The sequence below is a fragment of the Pan troglodytes genome, chromosome 16 (genome assembly GCF_028858775.2).
Source record: "Pan troglodytes isolate AG18354 chromosome 16, NHGRI_mPanTro3-v2.0_pri, whole genome shotgun sequence".
Taxonomy (NCBI): Eukaryota; Metazoa; Chordata; class Mammalia; order Primates; family Hominidae; genus Pan; species Pan troglodytes.
In genome coordinates this window covers 47,847,928-47,873,453 of record NC_072414.2, presented here as the reverse complement: position 1 = coordinate 47,873,453, position 25,526 = coordinate 47,847,928, and the positions used below count along the sequence as shown (strand labels likewise).

The window sequence follows — 25,526 nt, the reverse complement described above, 5'->3', positions numbered from 1 at the left end:
AATATTTCCTTGTAAGTGTTTAGCAAAATATTTATTTTCTCTTATCACCATGTCTCTTGTTGAGAAATGTTTTAACATTGAAAAGCACAGAGAATAATATAGCAAATGCACATATTGTTTACACTCAGAATTACCATCATTAACAAGTTACCATATTTCTAGACATTTTATTTTTAAAAATAAAATCTTATAGATTAAATTCCTTTTAGCCAAGCTCTTGGTCCCATTCCCCAGGGGGAACCACCATCTTGAATTTGCTGTGTTTTCTAGCCTTTTTTATATACTTAGATAAAGAGTTTAAAAATGTAAAATAAAATTAGCTGGGCGTGGTGGTGCATGCCTGTAATCCCAGCTACTTGGGAGGCTAAGGCAGGAGAATTGCTGGAACCCGGCAGGCAGAGGTTACAGTGAGCGGAGATTGCGCCCCTGTACTCCAGCCTGGGCAACAGATCAAAACTCCATCTGGAAAAAAAAAAAAAGAAAAGAAAATGTAAAATATTGTTTATATGCCTGTGTTTCTAATTTTGCAACGAGAGAACACTCATTTTATTTTATAGAATGAGGTGCTGCTTGATAAAAAAAAAAACTTTGCATTGATGTTGTGGCCCTGTAAGTCTACACCTTTTTGCTTAACATTGTTTTAAAGCTCTGTCCATGTTGTTATTTATAGATCCAGTGTATTTCTCTTAACTACTAATATTCCATCATGAATATATTGCATTTCAATTATCCATTTCTGTGGTAGATATTTGCCATTCATTTTGTCTGCCCATCATTTGAATGTACCTCTGTGTATGAGGAATTCCCCATCCTGCGAGTTTTGGGAAAACAAAGACGACCTCCTCCTATAAGCACCAGAGCTCCCCTTGCAGCTAGGGCTTGAGCTTGCAGACCTCGCTCCTTCAGTCAGATGCACCCACAGCATACTGTTAACTAACATCTTACTGCTTGAGAATTAGTTGAAAAATTATAAATTACTGTAAAAATAAAGTTTTACAAAATAATTTATTGGAAAAATGTTATTAAATGTAATGCATTATTGAAATGTTGGGAAAATATTAACATGCCATAACTACATTTGAAAATGAGCCTCAAATATTTAGAGTCTCTTTAGTGGAGGGTGTGTATTGTATTTGCAGGTTAAGTTACCTTTTTAACTACATCTATTTGTGAGTTCTCTCTATAAAATATTACAATATGATTGCATTAATGTGCTAGGCCACAGTGGAGACCAGTCAGCTGACATCAAGCCAGAGTTCTGCAGGCCCTCAATCACAAGCCTCCACCAGTGATTCAGGCCAGCAGGTGACCCAGCCATCTGAAATTGAGCAAGGATTCCTTCCTAAAGGCTGGGAAGTCCGGCATGCACCAAATGGGAGGCCTTTCTTTATTGACCACAACACTAAAACCACCACCTGGGTAACTTTGATACTTTTCCATTTAAATTTATAACAACAATAATCATCTCTTATGTATAGTTCCTTAAAATCTTTAAGTATATATTAGTATAACCTATGTTTCCTAATATTCATTGAAAGGTATATTGAATTCTTAATAATATTATTTGTATTCAGGAGAATGCTTATGCGTCTTTTTAATATTGTTTTGGATTATGATGGAGATATTCATGTTTACTTCCTATTTCCAGTTTTTAGCTCACTAGCCATAAATGCTTAAGAAGATACATAGGAATAATCCTTTGCTTTTATATGAGGCTTTATAGCTCCAAAGCACTTTTGAATCCATATCTCATTTAATATCAAAAAAACCTTGTGAGGCTAGGTAGAACAAGTATTTTTATTTTAAGATAAGGCTTAAAATTGTTTAGTGCTTGGCTTACTACTAATAGAAAAATTACCTAAAGGCCGGGTGCAGTGGCTCATGCCTGTAATCCCAGCACTTTGGGAGGCCGAGGGGGGAGATCACGAGGTCAGGAGATGGAGATCGAGACCATCCTGGCTAACATGGTGAAACCCCGTTTCTACTAAAAATACAAAATAATTAGTCAGGCATGGTGGCGGGTGCCTGTAGTCCCAGCTGTTCAGGAGGCTGAGGCTAGGGAATGGCATGAACCCAGGAGGCGGAGCTTGCAGTGAGCCAAGATCGCACCACTGCACTCCAGCCTGGGCAACAGAGCGAGACTCCGTCTCAAACAAAAAAAAAGAAAAATTACTTAAAATTAGCAGCAGATGAATAGATTTTAATTAATTATTAAAAGACCAACATAGCTTAAATAATACTAAAATTATGTAATAAATTAATAATATTAAAATAATATATATAAATTAAACCAAATAAATTTAATTTTGTTCTCTTTTTTAACATTCTGAATTGGCTTTTGATAACCTTTTTGGGCTTACCTTCCTGTTATTCAAAAATATTAATCGACCCTTGAACAGATAGCTGGCAAAATGCATGTTCTGGGGCTTAGAAATATCATGTGGTCCAGGGCCAGGCACAGTGATCCCAGCACTTTGGGAGGCCAAGGCGGGTGGATCACCTGAGGTCAGGAGTTCGAGACTAGCCTGGCCAACATGGAGAAACCCCATCTCTATTAAATATACAAAAATTAGCTAGGCATGGTGGTGCATGCCTGTAATCCCAGCTACTCAGGAGGCTGAGGCAGGAGAATCCTTTGAACCTAGGAGGAAGAGGTTGCATTGAGCTGAGATGGTGCCATTGTACTCCATCCTGGGCGACAAGAGCGACACTCCGTCTCAGAAAAAAAGAAAGAAATATCATGTGGTCCAATTTAATGTCCTACTCTTTCACCAGTTTTTACATAGAGAAAAGCCCTATATAGTGACACATTTCCTAAAGAGCGGGGCAAAAGAAATGACCAGTTAGTGGTGATCCCTGAGAACTGATCGTTATTCCTTTTGATGTTATAGCCTGACAGTGATAGATTTTAGAAGGAGAAAATATTGTGTCACATATTTAGGAAATAAAGTATAAATTGACTTTTACAAGAGAATATTTTAAATATCCATTGATGTTAGAAAACATGGTAACAGACTGACTTTGATTATTTTAAAATTTGTGTGTATTGTTCTTTATTTACTCTACCAAAAAAGGAAGATCCAAGATTGAAAATTCCAGCCCATCTGAGAGGAAAGACATCACTTGATACTTCCAATGATCTAGGGCCTTTACCTGTAAGTGTATAGAAATGCTAACCATCTAACTTGGCTATCTCAAATATTTTGCATTTTCGGGTATAGTATTTCTTTATCATCTATAATTAATATTATTATTAAAATGTTGATACCTTCTAAGAATGGAATGGAATATGCAAGTTAAATTAACCATACAACCAGTGCTATTTTTCTGTCCATTCATCTACGACCCTATCCTAAAATAATTGAAATACATTTTAAATTATAGCCAGGATGGGAAGAGAGAACTCACACAGATGGAAGAATCTTCTACATAAATCACAGTATGTGCAGTGCGATTTTTCATTATGTTATTTTTTGTAATAAATTTTATGTGTGAGAAAGTACATCTTTTCTCTTTTTCTTCCCTTCAGATATAAAAAGAACACAATGGGAAGATCCTCGGTTGGAGAATGTAGCAATAACTGGACCAGTAAGTCTCTCTGCCAGTGTGCTCTGATGGGACTGTCCGCTCACCTGTCTCTTCAAGAGCAGATAGTCACGGGCATAACCCTACAGGCATTGAGAGGAAAGCACATTGGCCATTCTCTCCTCTCACCCATTTCCCATACTCCAAGTCTCAGTTATTTGAAAAGATTCTATAACGTCATTATCCTTAACCTACGCAATAGCAGTGGGGGGACAAGTGAGCCAGACAGTCAGAATGCTAAGGCAGTGTGGGCTGCTGAGCTCAGGCTGGTGCCTCCCACTGTCTGAACAAGAATGATGACAGTCCTCCACAAATCAGAGAGGAGCAGAGAGTGTATGCAGATGAGGAAGCAGCAGCACCCTATCCACTCCGGGGTCATTCTTAAATTTTTTTATAGAAATCAAGCCAGGCTCACACCTGTAATCCCAGCACTTTGGGAGGCCAAGGCAGGTGGATCACCTGAGGTCAGGAGTTCGAGACCGGCCCGGCCAACGTGGTGAAACCCTGTCTCTACTAAAAATGCAAAAAAAATTAGTTGGGCATGGTGGCAGGTACCTGTAGTCCCACCTACTTGGGAGGCTGAGGCAGGAGAATCACTTGAACCCAGGAGGCGGAGGTTGTGGTGAGCTGAGGTTGTACCACCACACTCCAGCCTGGACAACAGAGCGAGACTCCATCTCAAAAAAAAAAAAAAAAGAAAAAGAAATCATTGTAAATGCCCAGTATGTAAGACACATCCACACTTAAGTATAAATATTACCACTTATGATAATTGTACTACTCTTGAGTCAGATTGATAGGAAAATTATCCTTTTTTATAGCTGCTTTTTCCATTTTATTCAGATTTTGTTTTCTAATTCATAAAAATAAATAAAACTGAAGATACCGTTTTTTATTACTATTTACTGTCTCAACATGTAGTCCTTTAATGGCTCAAAAAGGCAACTCCTTGGAGTTCAAGGAAAAAGTACGCTTTTCACATTGTCCCTTTAATGGAGAAATCACTTTGAAAGTCTCTTTAGAAATGGAAATTTTTGTTTCTAATATTTCTCTACCTGGAAGAAATTTCCTATTTCTGGCATGCTGCATTTTAAGAATATTGCATAATGAAAATTACAGCCATAGGAATTGCTGAATACAATTTTATCTTAAACAGAGAAATTAAATATTTTAAAGTTTAAAGTTTTGTATTTGTTTTTCTTCTAATTAAACTTTTCTTTCCAAATATTTTTCTTTTAATGCCCTTATGTTCATAAAATACAAAAAATAAAAATTGTTCCAGAATAAAAACAACCTAAACTTCTTTATTTTTCCAAAATTTCCAACTAAAGGCAGTGCCCTACTCCAGGGATTACAAAAGAAAGTATGAGTTCTTCCGAAGAAAGTTGAAGAAGCAGGTTAGTGATGTTTGTAATAAATACTTAAGAGTCATCAATATATAGATGGAAAGTAATGGGAAATGTTTTTTACAGTAATAATTTGTTCTATATTTGTAACAACTTTGAGTGAACAGTTTTTCCTAGAGAAAGGATGCTCATTTTTTGAGTAGCTGTGATATATCACTACAGACCATAATTAGTTTATGTCTTTATTTTTCAGTATATTTTATAATATAGAAAAATGGCATTTAAAGTTTGCTTTCCAGAGCTCTAACCTGGTGTATCCTTGTGGGGTTTATGGGGCTTGATCTTTGTAGAATCTGAGCAAGAGTGGGTCAGGAAATTATCTTCTGGCCTAGTCTTTGACTGTGTTAGAGGACTGTCTGGATTTTTTTATGACTTTGTTGTTTTCCAGCGAAAGTCATTCATTCTCTACGGCTTCAAATGTAATGTCTCTGCATAATTTAAAAATACAATCATGAGTGGAACTGTGCTCTTGTGACTTGTCTCCTTATGCTTATCAGTTATGTTCACTACACTTTTTCCCATCGCCACAAATGCAATATGTTTGGAACTAAACTCATCATCTGGCCATCTATTTCATTCCTGTTGGTGTCTACTAGTTTTAACGCCTCTCTTACTTGCTCATCCTGTTCTCCTTTGTCTGCAGTTTAGGAATACTACCACTAGGTGGCCATATTGGGTTATACTTTCTTGCATTCTAAGCCAGAAGCTGGCTTTCACAAAGATTCAAGATGGTGGGTGGGCTACCTCAGAGTTTCACCCAAATTTTTAGCAAAAAGAAAACATGATAGTTTTTTTAGTGTAAACATTTTATGCCCTAATAAAATCCTTAAATATCATAAACTTTCTAAACTCATTTTTAAGGATAATTTTGTGGGCCAGGTGCAGTAGCTCATGCCTGTAATCCCAGCACTTTGGGAGGTCGAGGTGGGTGGATCACTTGAGGTCAGGAGTTCAAGACCAGCCTGGCCAACGTGGTGAAACCCCCGTCTCTACTAAAAATACAAAAATTAGTTAGGTGTGATGGCGCACACCTGTAATCCCGGCTACTCGGGAGGCTGAGGCAGGAGAACCGCTTGAACCCAGGAGGCAGAGGTTGCAGTGAGCCAAGATCACGCCACTGCACTCCAGCCTGGGCAACAGAGTGAGACCCTGTCTCAAAAAAAAAAAAAAAGAAAAAAGAAAAAAAGAATAACTTTGTGTCAAAATTTCCCTGGAAATTTGTTTTCTACTTCTAGACTTTGGGATTTTAAATGTTTGCTGATTTATTGTTCTGCTAAATATTTTCATTGTTAATGAGAATACGCTGGAGGAATAGAAGCACTAGCTTCTCCATTTGCCACTCTGAGTGGTTGAAACATGTTGTAGTATCTAATTATTAATGTCTTCCAGGCAGCAGGAGATGGGAGACAATGCCATTACAGGCCTCAAAATACAAAAAAAAAAAAACCATGATAAAAGCAATTATATTTGTTGATCTCTCATTGCATACCAGGCATTCTTCTTAGAAGTTTACATATGTTATTCATTTAATGTCTACAATAACTCTGTAAGGAAGGGACTACTATTACCTTTCACAGATGAGGAAACTGAGGCACAGAGAGAATAGGTAATGTGATCAAGTCCCATGGTTATTAAGTAGAAAAGCTAAGTGGTCTAGCTCCAGATCCCATGTTCCTAAGCAACATGACATGTCATATTGGTGACTAAGAGAATTAAGAGAGAAATTAATTAATTTGTATGGAAATTACCCAGAATGCAACAAAGGTATGTAAGGGGATAAACATATAAAAGAAAGGTTAAAAGACATGAAGTCACCCCAGAAGGAGGGGACCAAGATCATGAAGAGGAGAAGGCTAAGAATATGAATTCTCACATTAATAAAAAGGCCCAAGCAGTACTTTAAAAATAAAATCTGTATCTAGACACATCATAGCAAAAGAGCAGAACACTTAGAATGTAAGAACGTGTAACACCAAAACAGAAATAAAGAATATTAAAAACACCAGGTGCAGTGGCTCATGCCTGTAATCCCAGCACTTTGGGAGGCTGAGGCAGGAGGATTACTTGAGCTCAGGAGTTCAAAGCTGCACTGAGCTATAATCATGCCACTGCACTCCAGCCTGAATGACAGAGCAGTACTCTGTCTCAAAAAAAAAAAAAAAAAAATTGAAAACCGGTGCTTGAAAGCCGTGCACTGTCTTTAACCTTTTCCTCTTCCTTATCCTCAACATCTTGTAGTTAGGAATAATGATGGCTAATAATTACCATATGCCAGATACTGTGTAAGCATTTTTAATGCATGGAGTTGAAACAACTCCATGTGGGTAGCTATCATTATTATTATCCCTATTTTATAGATGAGGAAACTAATCCTTAGAAGAGACATGTAACCTGCCCAAAGTGTCACTCCTAGTGAATGGTGGAGTCAAGATGTGAACACAGGACCAGATTCCAGAATGCATGCACTTGTCTGCTACTCAGTTCAAACACTGAAGTTCTCTTGTACCCCTCTCTTCTTCCACTACCATTGCTCCTTCACAGGTCCCTCTGTCTTCTCTCACTCAGCTATTCCAGGGGTCTTTAACTGACCAGTGTGCCTCTTGTTTCTCCTCTTTAAAACCACCCTTTACACCCTGTCCCGTCAGCTTCTGAGAACCCAGCAATCTGACCGTGTGGCTCCCCAACCCAGAAACTCTCTTCTTAACTGCATTCACACTGTCCACCCTCTGGCCCCAGACTACGTTTTTGCATTTTTTCCCTATAATCCCTGCTTTCTTTCCCTTCCTCTCCCTTCTTCTCCTTCTGTGCCCTCTAGGTATTAAATATATCAGACCTCTCATGTATGCTGTTCCTCCGTCCTTCCCTCCCTTTCTCTGTCTAAAGACTTCCTCTCAAAGCCTTCTTGATTGCCTCATTTGAAGTCAATAGCTCAGTCTTTTATGCCCTGCAGAACATTGCTTCCATCTCTGTCATCAGCAATTGTCCTCCTATTTTAAGTCTCAGAATTAGCAGCATTTACACTTGTTTTTCACATATACGCCAGATGAGAAACTCCTTGAGGAAGCAAGGACATCTTACCCTATGTTTTTATTCCCTTTATTCCCCATCGTTGGCCCTACTACGATACCACCTGGCCCAGAGTAGGCCTTGGATAAATGCTTACCTGCACCAGCTGCCTAGTATCCAGTCTAAAGTTGCTTTTCTGCAAGCTTACCATTTTTTTAATGACATAAGCAGTATAGGAAACTGCTCATATCATGCTTATATTGCTTTTATCAACTGCTTACATCATTATGTTTCTATAGGGCTTTCCATTTTCCCTAAATAAATTGAAAATGAAGTTGATTTTTTTTCCTTAGAGCTAACCTTCTTTTTTGGAGGTGACAGAATATTGATGGCATGTTTTCTCTTACTGGTTTCCCCTGGAAATTTGCCCATGAGGTACTGAGGAATAAAATATTTAGATATATCTTTTGTAAAATTTACAATAAGTTCTGCCTAAAGCATAGTTGTGTACATTTGTCACATAAGCAAAGAATGTACAAAAGATTAGTGAGGCAATGTAGCTCCATTAATTAAGAGCACAGACTCAGGAGCTAAGACTTTCTTAAGTCGTCTTCTTCAGTTTTATGTGTAAAATGAAGACAATAATAGTAGCTTTCGCATAGTGTTGTTATAAGGTTAAACACGTTAACCTGCCATTCCAGGGGACCCATGCCTGGCTGTATTAGTCCGTTTTCACGCTGCTGATAAAGACATACCCGAGACCGGGCAATTTACAAAAGTAAGAGGTTTATTGGACCTACAGTTCCACATGGCTAGGGAGGCCTCACAATCATGGCAGAAGGCAAGGAGGAGCAAGTCACATCTTACATGGATGGCAGCAGGCAAAGAGAGAGCTTGTGCATGGAAACCATTAGATTTCGTGAGACCCATTCACTATCATGAGAACAGTGCGGGAAAGATCTGCCCCCATAATTCAATCACCTCCCACCAGGTTCTTCCCATGACACATGGAGATTGTGGGAGTTACAATTCAAGATTAGATTTGGGTAGGGACACAGCCAAAACATATCACTGGCACAGTCTGTAAATGTCACCATCTGTTAATGAGTGAAGCAAGATAGACTCCAGGGAGGAAAGTAGAGGTAGGGAAAAGCCTGAACAGACAGGCACAACAGCTAGCAGGCAGTGGCTATCCTACAGGTCACAGAACGGTGTTCATTGGAACTTAATATGAAAAGGACTGTTAATGAAATGCCTTCATGGGGGCATTACCATCACCATCAATTGCTTCTTTAGGCCGGGTGCCATGGCTTATGCCTGTAATCTCAGCACTTTGGGAGGCCAAGGCGGGAGGATTGCTAGAGCTTAGGAGTTTGAGACCAGCCTGGGCAAGATGGCAAGACCTCAAAAACTTTAAAAATTAGTCAGGCATGATGGCATGCACCTGTGATCCAGTTACTTAGGAATCGGAAGCAAGAGGATCACTTGAGCCCATGAGGTCGAGGCTGCAGTAAGCCATGTTCACGCCACTGCACTCCAGCCTGGACTACAGAGCTGTCTCCAAAAACAAAAGCTTCTTCAGATGTAAAGAAGTCTATATTACTAAGTGATTAGAGAAAATGCAGGAACTGTCTCATACCATAGAGGAAACCAAGACAATATATCTAGTTGTGTTTTCCCTGAGTATATTACGTAAGGAAAAAGAGACTTGGACACGGTGTAGAGGGAATGTTATAACTTTATGAGAGAGAGGTTTGTTATTATGTTGAACTGATTTAAACAGTAAGTCTCTCCTCTGGATTTTCAGAATGACATTCCAAACAAATTTGAAATGAAACTTCGCCGAGCAACTGTTCTTGAAGACTCTTACCGGAGAATTATGGGTGTCAAGAGAGCAGACTTCCTGAAGGCTCGACTGTGGATTGAGTTTGATGGTGAAAAGGGATTGGATTATGGAGGAGTTGCCAGAGAATGGTTCTTCCTGATCTCAAAGGAAATGTTTAACCCTTATTATGGGTTGTTTGAATATTCTGCTACGTAAGTACCTTTACAATGATTATCGGCAGAAAAAGAAAAATCACTGTTTTAAAAGTAAGAGTCGGCCGGGCGCAGTGGCTCATGCCTGTAATCCCAGCACTTTGGGAGGCCGAGGCGGGCAGATCACAAGGTCAGGAGATCGAGACCATCCTAGCTAACACGGTGAAACCCCGTCTCTACTAAAAATACAAAAACTTACCCAGGTGTGGTGGTGGGTGCCTGTAGTCCCAGCTGCTCGGGAGGCTGAGGCAGGAGAATGGCGTGAACCCGGAAGGCGGAGCTGAGATCACGCCACTGCACTCCAGCCTGGGCAACAGAGCGAGACTCCTCTAAAAAAAAAAATTACCATTTTAGCCGTTTTAAATATACAATTTAGAGTCATTACATACATTCACATTGTTGTGCTGCCATCACCCCTATCCAACTCTAGAACTTTTTCATCTTCCCAAAATGAAACCCTATACCCAGTAAGCACTCGCTCCCCATTCCCTGGCAGCCACCATTCTGCTTTCTGTCCCTATGAATTTGACTCCTCTGGGTACCTCACATAAGTGGAATCATTCAATATTTGTCTTTTTGTGACCAGCTCATTTCACTTAACATGATGTCTTCAGGGTTCATCCATGTTGTAGCATGTATCAGAATGTCCTTCCTTTTTAAGGCAGAATAATATTCCATTATTTTTGCATATAATGCTTTGTTTAGGCTGGGCGTGGTGGCTCATGCCTGTAATCCCACCACTTTGGGAGGCCGAGGCAGGTGGATCACAATGCCAGGAGTTCAAGACCAGCCTGACCAACATAGTGAAACCCTGTCTCTACTAAAAATACAAAAATTAACCAGGCATGGTGGCGGGCACCTGTAATCCCAGCTACTTGGGAGGCTGAGACAGGAGAATCACTTGAACCTGGGAGGCGGAGGTTGCAGTGAGCTGAGACCGTGTCATTGCACTCCAGCCTGGGCGAGAGCAAGACTCCATCTCAAAAACAAACGAACAAACAAAACTTTGTTTATACATTCATCTGCCAAAGGACATTTGGGTTATTTCCACTTTTTGACAGAAATTACTATTTTTTAAACCATTAAATCCAGTGGAGGAATGTGGTTCTAACAGTGGTAAACAACTCGTAAAGGAGGAAGATTATTTGTAATTATTTGTCATATTAAAGTTTTTCAAATGAAGTATTTAAATGGGGTTGTCTTTACAGGGACAATTATACCCTACAGATAAATCCAAACTCTGGATTGTGTAACGAAGATCACCTCTCTTACTTCAAGTTTATTGGTCGGGTAGCTGGAATGGCAGTTTATCATGGCAAACTGTTGGATGGTTAGTATTAAGTATAAACTTTTTACAATGTAATTAACCTGTTTTCTTTCACTTGGTAATCATCCTAAATGTATTTGGTTTTTTGCAAGGTTTTTTCATCCGCCCATTTTACAAGATGATGCTTCACAAACCAATAACCCTTCATGATATGGAATCTGTGGTATGTCTTTTTCACTTATAGTATAGACAAAGTATAATTTAACAAGCAACTTGAACATTTTGAAGAATTTGCTTTTAATGACATGGAAATTAATATATTATCATGTTTCAAAATACAAATGAACTTTTTCCTCAACATTTTATTATGAAAATTTTCTAACATATAATAAAGTTGGAAGAATTTTACATTGGACAGTTGTATATCTACTGCTCACAATTGCTTTTTTCTAGATTTACTTTATCACATACCTATCTGTCTATCCATCAGTCTATCTTAGTTTCTTCATGCATTTCAGAGTAAGTTATAGATAACATTAAACATCCCACTAAATACTTCAATAGGTTATACCAAGTTATTTGTCTTTTGAATCAGTATTTGCATTATGATCTTTTATGATGAATGTTTTATATATACACATATATATATATATATATATTTTTTTTTTTTTTGAGACAGAGTGTCACTCTGTTGCCAAGCTGGATGCAGTGGCGTGATCTTGGCTCACTGCAACCTCCGCTTTCCAAGTTCAAGCAATTCTCTGCCTCAGCCTCCTGTGTAGCTGGGACTACAGGCGTGCACCACCACACTCAGCTAATTTTTGTATTTTTAGTAGAGACGGGGTTTCACCGTGTTCACCAGGATGGTCTCAGTCTTTTGACCTCGTTATCCGCCTGCCTCAGCGTCCCAAAGTGCTGGGATTACAGGCATGAGCCACCGCACCTGGCCAAATGGTGTATATTTTTTAAATGGCAGTCGAAAGGCAAAGCGTTACGGTTAGGCTCCTAGAAAAAAACAGAAGCCCAAGGATTAAACCCCGGACTGTAGCCGTGTTGTTTCCTGTGCTGCTGAATAGCCTCATACAATGTGTGTACACATGAATTCCAGGACATCTTCCTTAGTACCAAGTTCATTTTTTATTCTTTTCTTATTACATATTAACAGCACAAACAGTGTGATTCTTTATAAATCATAAGATTGCACAGTTACTTGAGTTGGTTCATTGAGCCTCTATATTTATTAAGAGATTTTTCTTTAACTCGGGCTGGGTATAAACAATGGCCTCTTCATAGCTACTTAAACATTTCACAGTTAGTGCCAGACACGGGGGTGTGCAACTGTAATCCCAGCACTTTGGGAAGCTGAGGCAGGTGGATCACTTGAGGTCAGGAGTTTGAGACCAGCCTGGCCAACATGGTGATACTCTGTCTCTACAAAAAATACAAAAATTAGCCAGGCGTGGTGGTGCGCGCCTGTAGTCCCAGCTACTTGGGAGGCTGAGGTAGGAGGATCACTTGAGCCAAGGAGGTCGAGGCTGCAGTGAGCCACAATCGCCCCACTGCACTCCAACCTAAGGGACAGAGCGAGACCCTGTCTCAAAAAAAAAAAAATTAAATTAAAAAATAAAAATAAAACATTTAACACGAAGTCACATAGGCATATGAGGAATGTGGTAAGTGCTCCTGGATATCCAGAGAAGTTAGGTTTTATCTGAAAACTTCTGTATTCATTCCTTTAACTGGATGATAAAATCTGTACCTCCACTGCTTCCACATAAACATAGATTCTAAACTTTTAAGTAGGCACCAATTGATTGATTGATTGATTGATGCATTTTTACTCTTGCCCTTACCTGTCATCCATCTCTTTTTGTAATACACACACATACACACATACATTTTTGTTTATATATGTGTGTAAGTAAAGGATGTCCATCTCGCCTCTCATCTTTTACCCAATTATTCAGACCCTCTACATACTGTTTTTTGCAATTTCAGATGTGTTATAGATACAAATTTTAAATATGTAATTTTTCCCATCTAGGATAGTGAATATTACAATTCCCTAAGATGGATTCTTGAAAATGACCCAACAGAATTGGACCTCAGGTTTATCATAGATGAAGAACTTTTTGGACAGGTTTGTGAATTTTGATCAGTTAAAATGGCACATAAATTGTGAAACAAATGTTTAGATGTTAATACGTACACTTAATACATTCCTAGGCTCTGTTTTTACATTCATTTCCCAGTAACAAAAGCTGTCTCTGAGCAAGAATTTGTACTTTCTTTAACATTTGACTCGTTCCATATTTATTTTAGTAAAACTAGTATTTTAAGTTTTCTTAGCTTTTAACTTTTGACTGGACTTAATTTAAAACACCAAGTTTCTCGTATAACTACAATATGTATACTTTTTAAATTTTTCTTGCTAAAATAACATATCAAGTTATTGTGTTTAATTTTAGACACACCAACATGAGCTGAAAAATGGTGGATCAGAAATAGTTGTCACCAATAAGAACAAAAAGGAATATATTTAGTAAGTATTTTATTAGTAAGTATTTTATTGGATATAATTTTGTACTTTATTCCAAAAAGACTCTTCTTACCATCTTTCTCTGTCCCCTTGTCCAGGATCTCAGTGTTCTTTTTCTCTATCACAATGCAGTAGCAAGCACTCATATTCAGCTTTTACCTTGGGCTCAGCTAGCCTTTAGTTTTTGTTTCTAACTAGAATAATTGTGCCTCAGAATTTTGTCTTGGTTCACATGAAAATGAAATGTTGTTTCTTTTTAGTCTTGTAATACAATGGCGATTTGTAAACCGAATCCAGAAGCAAATGGCTGCTTTTAAAGAGGTATTCATTTTCTTTTATTTGCTCTTCCATAATGTCACAGTATAACCTATAAGTTTCAAATATTAGGCCTCGTCACATCTGAGAAAAATAAGTATATGGCTTGTTTTGTGAAATCATTCTAAATTATATTTTTATATTAACTAAATATTCCATTCAGTCATTCAAGAAGTCTAGACAATAAACATGGACAGGTCCCCTTTCCCCCAAGCCTTTTCCCTATTCCATTCTCTTCACTTTAGGACAGCAAAAGAACAAGAGTGCTTTAGGGATAGTATAACATATTGTTTGTTTTTCTAAATAGGATCACCTTACACATTTTGTTTTGTGACTTACTTTCTTCTTCTTTTTTTTTTTTTGAGCGCGGAGTGAGTCACTTTGTCACCCAGGCTGGAATGCAGTCGCGTGATCTCGGCTCACTGCAACCTGCACCTCCCAAGTTCAAGCAATTCTCCTGCCTCAGCCTCCCGAGTAGCTGGTATTACAGGTGCCCGCCACCACGCCTGGCTAATTTTTGTATTTTTAGTAGAGACATGGTTTCACCATGTTGGTCGGGCTGGTCTCAAACTCCAGACCTCAAGTGATCCATCCACCTTGGCCTCCCAAAGTGCTGGGGTTACCAGTGTGAGCCACCGTCCTCGGCCTACTTTCTTCTTTTATCAGATATTTATTGGGGATATTTACATGTGAAGACATATAGCTGCCTTTCTTTGTGGCTATATTTTATTCAGAATATAAATTAAAAAGTTACTTAAATTTTTCCAATTGGTAGACAGATTGTCAGAGCACTCATTTCTTAAGCTAACTTACAATCTTCTGTTAAATATGTATCTGGCTGGGCATGGTGGCTGACGCCTAAAATCCCAACACTTGAGGAGGCTGAGGCGGGAGGATTGCTTGAGCCCAGGAGTTCGAGACCAACGTGGACAACATAGGGAGACCTTATCTCTATAAAAAATTAAAAATTTGGGCGCGGTGGCTCATGCCTTTGATCCCAGCACTTTGGGAGTCCGAGGTGGGCAGATTGCCTGAGTTCAGGAGTTTGAGACTAGTCTGGCTAATGTGGTGAAACCCCGTCTCTACTAAAAATACAAAAAAATTAGCCGGACGTGGTGGCGTGCACGTGCAGTCCCAGCTACTCGGGAGGCTGAGGCAGGGGAATTGCTTGAACCTGAGAGGCAGAGGTTGCAGTGAGCCAAGATTCCATCCTGGGCAACAGAGCGAGACTCCGTCTCAAAAAAAAAATTAGCCTGGTGTCATGGCATGTGCTTATGGTCACAGCTACTTGGGAGGCTGAGGCTGGAGGATCACTTGAGCCTGGGAAGTCGAGGCTACAGTCAGCTATGAGCTATGATGGCACTACTGCACTCCAGTCTGGGCTACAGAGTGAAACTTTGTCTCTAAAGTGTGTGTGTGTGTGTGTGTGTGTGTGTGTGTCACATACTTTTTCATAAATTCAGTATTGAGTACTATGTGTATGGTGCTGTACCAGGCCAAAAGACATAGGTCCTGTTATTAAGGGATGTATGATGTAAAGAGTGAAATGAACAGAGGCAAGCATAAAGTGCTAGGTGAGCACAGAAGAGAAGTACAAACCAGGGAGGGGCAAAGGAAGGGACAAAGGACTAGAGGGATTGGCCAACCATGGAGAAGAGGGAAATGCAGTTCTAAGCAGCAGGAGCAGCGTGTGTGAAGTCTGGCAATAAGGTAGGCTGTACCCACAGGCAGTTGAGTATGCTGGGTGAGAGAATGCAAGAGGGAAACAATCAGCCTGCGGAGGTAACAGACCAGCTTATACAGGGCCTGTGTGTGAAGTGGTAGAGTTCAGAGTTTTCTCTGAATTTCAATGAGGGAGAAGGAAGGTAGCATTAAAGGCTATTAACCAATAAGACACCAAGATTCAATTTATGTTTTAGATCATTCTGGAAGTGCTATGTAGAGCAAGTTAGAGGAGAGCCAGACTAGCAGCAGAGACTTCCGAGCAGAGTTGGGAAAGTGCTACAGTAATCTTGGTGAGAAATGGTGAGGAATTAAGGGAATGGTGAGGGAGTTGAGATAGGATTGGTAAGGGAATGAAGATAGTGGTGGTGTTCAGAGCTGCATGTGCATTTGAATGGCAATCAGAAAGGGAGACTTAAAGGATAGAGATGTATGGATTTGGGGATCATCTGCCTAAGTGTAGTGAAGCTGTGAACTCGATACAATGGAAAATGTGAAAGGGCTGTGAAAGTGGATGGCCTCACATGTGGAGAGAGACCTGGGAACACCAGCATCTTAACTGTTGTTTTGAATGGATGGTTTATGAATGGACAGTTTAGGGCACGGGAAAAAAAAAAAAAAAAAACAGAACAGGAGACTGCAAAGGAAATAAGGAAATTAACAGAGGCAGACAAAAAGGTATCAAGAGTAGACAGAGTTTCAATAGCAAAGATGGTTTTAATCATATTATACTGCAAATAAGTCAAATATGATAAGGAATTAAATATGTTTATTAGATATAGCTGCAAAGCCATCTTTGACTTTTTCCAGAACAATTTCAAGGAAGCTGTAGTGTAGAAGTCCAATTGCAGTGGGTTGAGGGGTTAGATGGGAGGTGAGTGAATGGATTTGGTAAGTGCATAATACTGTCAAGAACTTGGCTGTGAAGGGAAAAAGAGAGTCATTAGTTTTTGTTTGTTTGTTTGTTTGTTTTGCTTTGTTTTAAAGGTAGGTATGGGTTGAGCAAATTTAAATGCGTACAGAGTGAGCCAATAAAGAGAAAGAGATCTAGTGAGATGACCTCCCTGAGGAGCAGGTGAAGCACAGGTGCAGGCCTAGCCTGAAAGAAGAGGCTGCACTGCGGTGGGAAGGAGGCCATGATGGGTGTTGGTGATGGTTGGGACGCAGGGATGGAGAAGCTTGAGGGAGTTCCATTGTGCATAATTGCCTCTTTTCCCTCAAATAGAACTTACACTTACCTACTGTAAAGAAGGGGTGATGTGGAGGCTTGAGAAGGATGGGAAATTTGTTTTTTGTTGTTGTTCTTGTTGTTTTGAGACAGGATCTCACTTTTTGCCGAGGCTGGAATACCTCAGCCTCCCCAGTAGCTGGGACCACAGGTTCACACCACCATGCCTGGCTAATTTTTGTATTTTTTTGTAGAGACGGTGTTTCACCATGTTTCCCAGGCTAGTCTCAAATTCCTTGGCTCAAGCAGTCTGCCCACCCGGCCTCCCAAAGTGCTGGGATTACAGGAATGAGCCACTGTGTCTGGCCACAGGAAGTTTTAAAAGTAGCCACTTTGAGGAATAAATGAGAGAGAACAGACTGTGCACATGTACATTTTCTGGCCAATATTGAGATCTCAGTGAAGAGCCCGTGATTGTGTAGTGGTAGAAACTTGTGTGGATGTGGGATTCCTCCAGTAGCATCCAGAAGCTGAGGCATAGGAAAGGCCATTGGCCCTGCCCATCAAGTTTTTAAATACATCTTTTTTCTAGGGATTCTTTGAACTAATACCACAGGATCTCATCAAAATTTTTGATGAAAATGAACTAGAGGTAAGACATAACATTTTATGTTGAAACAGAAATTTTGAACCCATTATTTTCCTTGTTTATAATTTGACATTTCTTATGTAGCTTCTTATGTGTGGACTGGGAGATGTTGATGTGAATGACTGGAGGGAACATACAAAGTATAAAAATGGCTACAGTGCAAATCATCAGGTTATACAGTGGTTTTGGAAGGTAATTTGAAACTTCTATTTTCATAACTTACTTTTTGATAGATTGAATCATATTTAAGTCAACTCTTGATTAACTATACTGGTGGATTACATTTAACTGATACAGAAAAATATACAGACCAGAAAAAATTATCTTTGATTTTATACTGTATACATGCACCTTCTGGGTATGTAACTATTACTAGGTAAGTAAAATGTTCAGAAGGTAGTAAGTGGAATGACAGGCTGAGACAGGCACTTAGTTTTCTACTAAAGTAGGGACTGAAAGAACTTGTAATAACCTGCAGGGTATTCCTAGGGACTCCTGGGTGGCTCTTTTAAAATTTCTCATAGAGAAATATGTATGCCATTCAATCATATTAATATAATGTGTTTTTTGAGATGGAGTCTCGCTCTGTCTCCCAGGCTGGAGTGCAATGGTGCCATCTCGGCTCACTGCCACCTCCACCTCCCATGTTCAAGCAATTCTCTTGCCTCAGCTTCCCGAGTAGCTGGGATTACAAGCATGCACCACCATGCCTAGTTATTTTTTTTGTATTTTTAGTAGAGACGGGGTTTCACCTTGTTGGCCAGGCTGGTCTCAAACTCCTGACCTCAAGTGATCCACCCACCTCAGCCTCCCAGAGTGCTGGGATTATAGGCATGAGCCACTGCACCCAGCATATAATTTTTAAAAGTCATGAGTCACATCTCAAGAGAAATTTTGTTACTTCACTAGGTTATAATCCCATTTTAAAAAGTTGACATGTAGCCTTAGAAATAAAGTTTTCAAGAACTTTATAAACCATCTATAAACAAAAATTTAACTGAAAGAAACATCCACAACTAGTAAGGGATTATTAATATTCTAAATTCCGATAGCTTATGTTTCAGGATAATTTGTTTACCTCTTTCCCAGTGCTGTTCCCTAAATGATGTTTTTATCTTATTCAGGCTGTTTTAATGATGGATTCAGAAAAAAGAATAAGATTACTTCAGTTTGTCACTGGCACATCTCGGGTGCCTATGAATGGATTTGCTGAACTATACGGTAAGGATTTTCCATAGATCATTAAAAAAATGGAATAATGCCTATTGTCTTTTTCATGGCTGACGAATCCTCAAGCTTCCATCATTTACTAACACTTAGCTTAATTTTAAAAAGAATTAAGATTTTGAAAGTGATACCATTAGGGACACTGGAGTAGGCTAAAATATATTTACACCTTCTAATCAGATAATAAAGGGGAAAACTGGAAACATCAAATGACTTGAGTCACTTTCCGTTCTTTAACTTCAAATTCTATGCCCAGTATGCATCAGTTACAGAAAAAGCATTACCTTGGCCGGGAGGGGTGGCTCCCACCTGTAATCCTGCACTTCAGGAGGCCGAGGCAGGCAGATCACTTGAGGTCAGGAGTTCAAGATGAGCCTAGCCAACACAGTGAAACCCCGTCTCTACCCAAAAATACAAATATTAGCTGGGCTTGGTGGTGCACACCTGTAGTCCCAGCTACTTGGGAGGCTGAGGCAGGAGAATTGCTTGAACCCAGGAGGCGGACGTTGCAGTGAGCCAAGATCACACCACTGTAGTTCAGCCTGGGCGACAGACTGAGACCCTGTCTCAAAAAAAAGAAAAAGCATTACTTCTAATGTGATAGTTCAGGATAGCATTTGAAGTTTCACAGAATATTACTAAGTGTATTTTTAAAAAAATAAAAACAGAGTCATGGTTGAATACCTTTAAGGAAATGCTGGACTAAACAAAGTTAAATGGATTTCTTCAGGACTTCTGTAGAACCTTTACTGTTAGAAGAAAACAAAAGCATTGTTTCCCAAACTTATTTGATCATGAAATCTTTTTTTTTTTTTTTCAAGATAGGGGTGGAGAATCTCATTAGGCTACTATTTTTCATTTCTTGGGGGAGGCAGCAGGACTGGGAAGACTACATATCTCTTGATTTTCAGAATAGTTAATGCAGTTTTCGGTAAAGTAAGATTCTATGTATTCTATCAAATTATTTTCCAGTTGGTGTATAAAACTGGAAGTGTGTTTTGTTTAAAAGTGCCATTTCTGATGTAGATTACAGCAACTTTTCTCATATTGATTCATATTCTGTTTATTGGAATGATATTTACTTGCTTTTAAGGAAACCAAGAATCCAAGAATAAATCTTTTAGAAAGGATGTACCTAAAGTGGGAGGCCTACTCAGAACAATGAGTAAGATTAGGATTGTCCTGGGGACTACAAGTCGGGACTGCTGCCTAGGAAATTGCTAAGCTGAATTTTTTGTGCAAATAGAAGCTGACCATCTGATGGGATAGCTAAACCTTTCTTCTCCATGGCAAATCTGGTCAGCTTGCCAAGCCTCATTAATATGAGTTTGCAGAACTGATCAAGCAGCTGCTACCTCTCTACCTAGAGTAACCACTCAAAGTGATTAGCTTTGCCAGTAAGCAATTCAGTCATTCTTTGCCTAATTGGACTTGATAGCCTCTTTCTTTTTCATGGTTTCACCTGACTCCCCTTCCTCCATCTTCTCTACCTTAACAAGTTAGTAGCGAAAAATGAAGGCAGGGCAAACAAATGCCCCTTTCCATCTCTGGCCTCTCTTCTCTCTTCTATGTAACCCAGCCCTATAGCCATCCACTGATTTCATGCACTGTTTGAAATTTGGGGCAAATATCCCACACATAGAGCCAGAGTTGTTTGTGTTAGAATACAAAGTCAAATTCTTAGAATACAAAGTCAAATTCTTATGTATTTATAGGAAGAAGTTATTTCAAAATGTTAAAATTACAATATTAGATAGCCAATAAAAAGTATGTTAAGTTGGCTGGGTGCGGTAGCTCACGCCTGTAATCTCAACACTTTGGGAGACTGAGGCAGGCAGATCACCTGAAGTCAGGGGTTTGAGACCAGCCTGGCCAACATGGTGAAACCCCATCTCTCCTAAAAATACAAAAATTAGCTGGGTATGGTGGCACACTCCTGGAATCTCAGCTTCTTGGGAGGGCTGAGGCACGAGAATTGTTTGAACCCAGGAGGCAGAGGTTGCATTGAGCCGAGATCATGCCATTGTACTTCAGCCTGGGTGACAGAGTGAATGGCTTGTGGCCAGGAGTTCAAGACCAGCCTGGGCAACATAGTGAGACCCCCATCTCTACAAAATGAATTTTTTTAACAGTTAGCCAGGCGTGGTGGTGCACACCTGTAGTCCTGGCTACTCAGGAGACTAAAGCAAGAGGATCACTTGAGCCCAGGAGCTTGAGGCTACAGTGAGCTCGAATCGTACCACTGCACTCCAGTCTGGGTGACAGAGGGATACCCCATCTCTAAAATATAAATAAATAAACCAGATTAGTTCCCTGTGTGTGTGTAGGTTCTACACTAGAAAAAGTTTTGATATGCCTGGAGATCCTTGTAGAGAGTAAATGAAACCAAATAAATTCTTCCTTATAGGTTCAAATGGACCACAGTCATTTACAGTTGAACAGTGGGGTACTCCTGAAAAGCTGCCAAGAGCTCACACCTGGTAAGCAGTTGTTTGGACCTTGATAGAACAAAGCCTCAGAGAGTGAGGTTCCTCTGTTAGTCTAGCCACAGCAGGGCTAGTCTCCTCTGTGTTATGTCGGTGGCAGGTATGGATTATGGGTAAGAAGGAGTTGGTGACACCCAACGAACAGGTGTTTTGTTACCAAGTTGGCCCAAGCTTGAAGTCCAGGTAGCTGAAGATCAGAGAGACCCATCTAAACTGAGTGATGAGTGATGGGCTGTCCCAAGACGGGCTAGAACATTCCATTTTGGAGGTTGAAGTGGCAGAGAACTCAGACATGTGGAAGATGTGGTGGGGGCAGCACTCCACAAGGAGTTGTGCAGAGTATCCATGCCCAGAACCCAGTCCTACGTCTTACTTCTACCCCTGGTGAAAAGACATATTTTGGTGTTGTTGGAACATACTCATCATGAATAGCAGCATTGCTCTGTTTGCTGTGGTGGTACTTGCTTTGTCAGTGTCTTTCATAACCACTTCCTCTCTGTTCTTTCAGTTTTAATCGCCTGGACTTGCCACCTTATGAATCATTTGAAGAATTATGGGATAAACTTCAGATGGCAATTGAAAACACTCAGGGCTTTGATGGAGTTGATTAGATTACAAATAACAATCTATAGTGTTTTTACTGCCATAGTTTTATAACCAAAATCTTGACTTAAAATTTTCCGGGGAACTACTAAAATGTGGCCACTGAGTCTTCCCAGATCTTGAAGAAAATCATATAAAAAGCTTTTGAAGAAATAGTATGACAACTTATTTTCAATCACTTTTAAATAATGTGTTGCATTTACACAGTTGTTTCATTCTGTCTTTAGAGTTAGGTGCCTGCCTAAAGCCAGGCACCACCACACCTGGCTTTAGAGTTCACACAATAGGATATAAGTCCTGTATGACTTAAATAGTGAATTTTGTCCTTAACATTTACCTCTTGTATAGTATCTGCCAGGCAGTTTTTTCTTAAACTACTGAGATGATAACTGTGAAATATTTGTGATACGTGTCATGTGTGAAAAGTTTGATGCATTTTGAGATGGAAAACTGAAATTTGGAAAAAGAAATACTTTACTATTGAGTAAACTACAATATATTTAGTGCTACTCGCAGCTATTTATTATTTTGTAGACCTGCCTTATGCACCTTACTGCCTAGATTTTTGGGAAAAAACTTTGGAAAGTGTGTTACCTATATTTCTAGCCAACTAACTCACAGAAAAACTGTTTACTTCTTCACTTTCAAAGTATTTGGCTTTTGTTAATATGCAATTTTTACTAAACAGATGGTTCATAAGACATATGAAGCAAATTCATATTTGCAATGGGTAAAAAGTATTAAAGCCTTTCTCTTGCCTGCATATCCTATTGACCATTGGTATAGTCATCACTTTTTCATATTTTAGTGTAGTTAGAAGAATTCCTTCTTCAAACATTAAAGATCCACAAAGCAGTATTTCTAAATATGCCTTGAAGAACTAAATGAAGTGTATAGCACTTGCCTTTACTAGATATTCTTTACACTTGTACAATTATGTAGTAGATGTATGTTTACAGGGTTTATCATGTTTACAGATTAAGCTAATTTCTGTAGTCGCATTTTTATATTTTTAGTATCACTCTAGTAAAAAAACCAAATAATTTGTTTAAAATAACCAAAGAGTTGTTATAATGCATAATTTGTATTAAATTTATTACTATTTCTTATGCCTTTTAAAATACTGTTTACTATGAAGACATTATTTTTAATTACAAATCCAGAATTCTGTAGGCAAAATGCTACAGTTCAAATCTTCCTTTAACCAAACTGAAGTACATAAAGACCATGTACATGTATTCATCAAACGTTTATTGAATGCTGCGTGCCTAGCGCTGTGCTATGCTCTGGGGTAAGAGTTGTCAGCTTCAGAGAAGCTGAGTCCTGATCCTCAAGGAACTTGCAAATGTGTCGATGAATTTGTAAAACAATCAAAAGTAGGCGTAAGCAGAATAAGGCAAAAGGGAAAGTGTTCTAGGTTCCAGCACACCTGCAAAGATAAAGTGTGCCAAGACTGTATTTATATTTCATACTTATATTGTTTCATCCTTATATTGCAATGATTATATAGAAAATGCTCTTAAAAAGATTAAACCTATGTCTCAGTATGGTATCTTGGTGATTTAGGAATAATTGTAAATATATGTTATGAATCTTCTTAAATATATATATATACACACCCTGTGAGAACTGTAAAAAGTACCTCTGGTTCTTGGTTTAAGTTTGTTGGGGTATAACATGATGAGTACTCATTAGCACCTGATAGAAATCTGAACTGTGACAGTAGCAAAACCACTTTCTACTTTCCAAACACCACAGCATCAGCATGGTTTAGGGGAAGCAATTCACAGATTTATGTACCCTGCGTTTTGTCTTCACCATTGTCAACCAGCAGTCAAGGATGAGCACCAGGTATAGTCCTGGTTTGATATCTCACCAGCCATGTGAACTGAAGCAGCTTACTTAACCTCTCTGGATTCATATTTCTTCATCTGTCAAATGAGAATAATCATGCCCACCCTCATTGTCATGCCAGATTGTCAGAAGTTCCAGACAGATAAGAAAGCAAAAAGTACTTTGTAAAGTGTTATACAATCAGAAGGTGCTTTGTGCTGAGCGTCAGATTGTGTCAAGTCAGGTGTGCAAATTGACCACACTCCCAAAGAATCATTTAAAAGTAAAGTGACTTCTAAGAGACAAGGAAGTAGGAACATTTCTGATATTAAATATATAAATAATATGGATACACGTGTATATCTGTATATGGATCTTACCATCATAATTCATTTTCTTCATATCAGCAAAGTAATAGTAATGTGGGCCAATGCATTTTGGAAATGTCCTCATTATGTAGAATGGAATGTGAAAATTATTTTTGTTAAAACAGGATTTTGCCACAATTATTTAAATATTATGTTTGTGAACTATCTAAGCATGAGAAAATACAAAGCTTTCTTTGTATCTGGCTGATACTCATTTGGATGATTCTGTGACTCATAGAACATGATGTTAAATGAGACCAGACTCACTGCCACCAGTCCCCAGCTGCAGACCTTCATCCCCTTCATCTCCCACTAGGGGCTCGTGGTCTGGAAGAAACATGTATCAAGCAACACAGCCCCTTATCCCAGATAGAAAAGTGTCTCAAATGCATTCTACTGCGGGACAGTCAGTAGGATCATTTTCATAAAGCAAGGACATCATATGTTTCTAGAAATTATAAGCATATAACTTTAGCCTACAATCTCTTAGTAAAAATTTTTAACAAAATTGTATTACAAATGCATTTCATCAGAACTCAAATTTAAATGGTGTTTGTTCTGGGTTTTTATTTATAATGCTGAAGTTATTCCATATAAGTATCAAGTTAAACACGATTCATTTTGATTATAAACTATTTGACTTTTTAAAATCTTCTGACAGTAAATATATATATCAAGATTGATGTATCAAAATTTATTGCACACTTTAAAGTGTAAAATCATTTTTTAAAATCTTGAATCCACAAATAAAGTTCTATTCTGATTTTAAAAAACAAAACAAAACTGTGGTTCATTATAAAATAGGAGTGTTTCCAAGTCAGTATGCTGGGTGATGTCTTCTGGTCTAGTTCCTCACAGCAACACGTTAAATTTTCAATGCAATCCTAAACTTATTACCTGATGAACTAACATGATTATAAACTCTCAACCACAGATAATTAATTTCCACTTTACAAAAAGGTCGTATTGCATAAGTCTGGTTGTTAGTGAAATAGCCAGAAGATAAAAATAATAGCTAAAAATGGACTGGATTTCAGGCACCTTGCTGCTCATCAAAGAAGCCATTCTTGTAGCCAACCACTATTTACAACATCATTTCTATGAGAAAAAGAGTTCGGAGTGTTAATTCAGAACGAAGTGTCTTTTCCTCCTTCCTCTCAGGCATGAGAATTAGTTTCCCAGTTAGAAGGGAATCCACTCCCACCCACTCAAGCCAGCCTGGGAAGGTGCTGTTCCAGCCCCGTTTCTGCCATAATCCAGGCCATAGCTTTTAATTTTGGGGACCTAGGCCATGGCCCTCTGCTTCCACCTTTCC

The 25,526-nt window shown here is 38.9% G+C and overlaps 1 protein-coding gene across 10 annotated transcripts in view; it reads left to right on the top strand.

Moving 5' to 3' along the window:
- NEDD4 (NEDD4 E3 ubiquitin protein ligase) overlaps positions 1-24,994 on the top strand; it is a 165,080-nt gene extending 140,086 nt beyond the window's left edge. For 8 of the 10 annotated variants that reach the window (XM_009429174.5, XM_063794974.1, XM_024349217.3 and 5 more), the window contains 16 exons: positions 1,219-1,419; positions 3,075-3,155; positions 3,385-3,439; positions 3,530-3,588; positions 4,917-4,982; positions 9,805-10,034; positions 11,243-11,364; positions 11,454-11,524; positions 13,346-13,441; positions 13,770-13,843; positions 14,101-14,161; positions 17,638-17,697; positions 17,779-17,886; positions 18,819-18,915; positions 21,329-21,401; positions 21,916-24,994. In XM_009429174.5, coding sequence (XP_009427449.3) covers positions 1,219-1,419; positions 3,075-3,155; positions 3,385-3,439; positions 3,530-3,588; positions 4,917-4,982; positions 9,805-10,034; positions 11,243-11,364; positions 11,454-11,524; positions 13,346-13,441; positions 13,770-13,843; positions 14,101-14,161; positions 17,638-17,697; positions 17,779-17,886; positions 18,819-18,915; positions 21,329-21,401; positions 21,916-22,018 — 1,557 coding nt within the window. In that variant the 3' untranslated portion in view covers positions 22,019-24,994. Of the gene's footprint in view, positions 1-1,218; positions 1,420-3,074; positions 3,156-3,384; positions 3,440-3,529; positions 3,589-4,916; positions 4,983-9,804; positions 10,035-11,242; positions 11,365-11,453; positions 11,525-13,345; positions 13,442-13,769; positions 13,844-14,100; positions 14,162-17,637; positions 17,698-17,778; positions 17,887-18,818; positions 18,916-21,328; positions 21,402-21,915 lie in introns of those variants that run through there. The other 2 variants (XM_016928271.4, XR_008539593.1) reach the window with 2 other exon arrangements.
- The last annotated feature ends 532 nt before the right edge of the window (positions 24,995-25,526 follow it).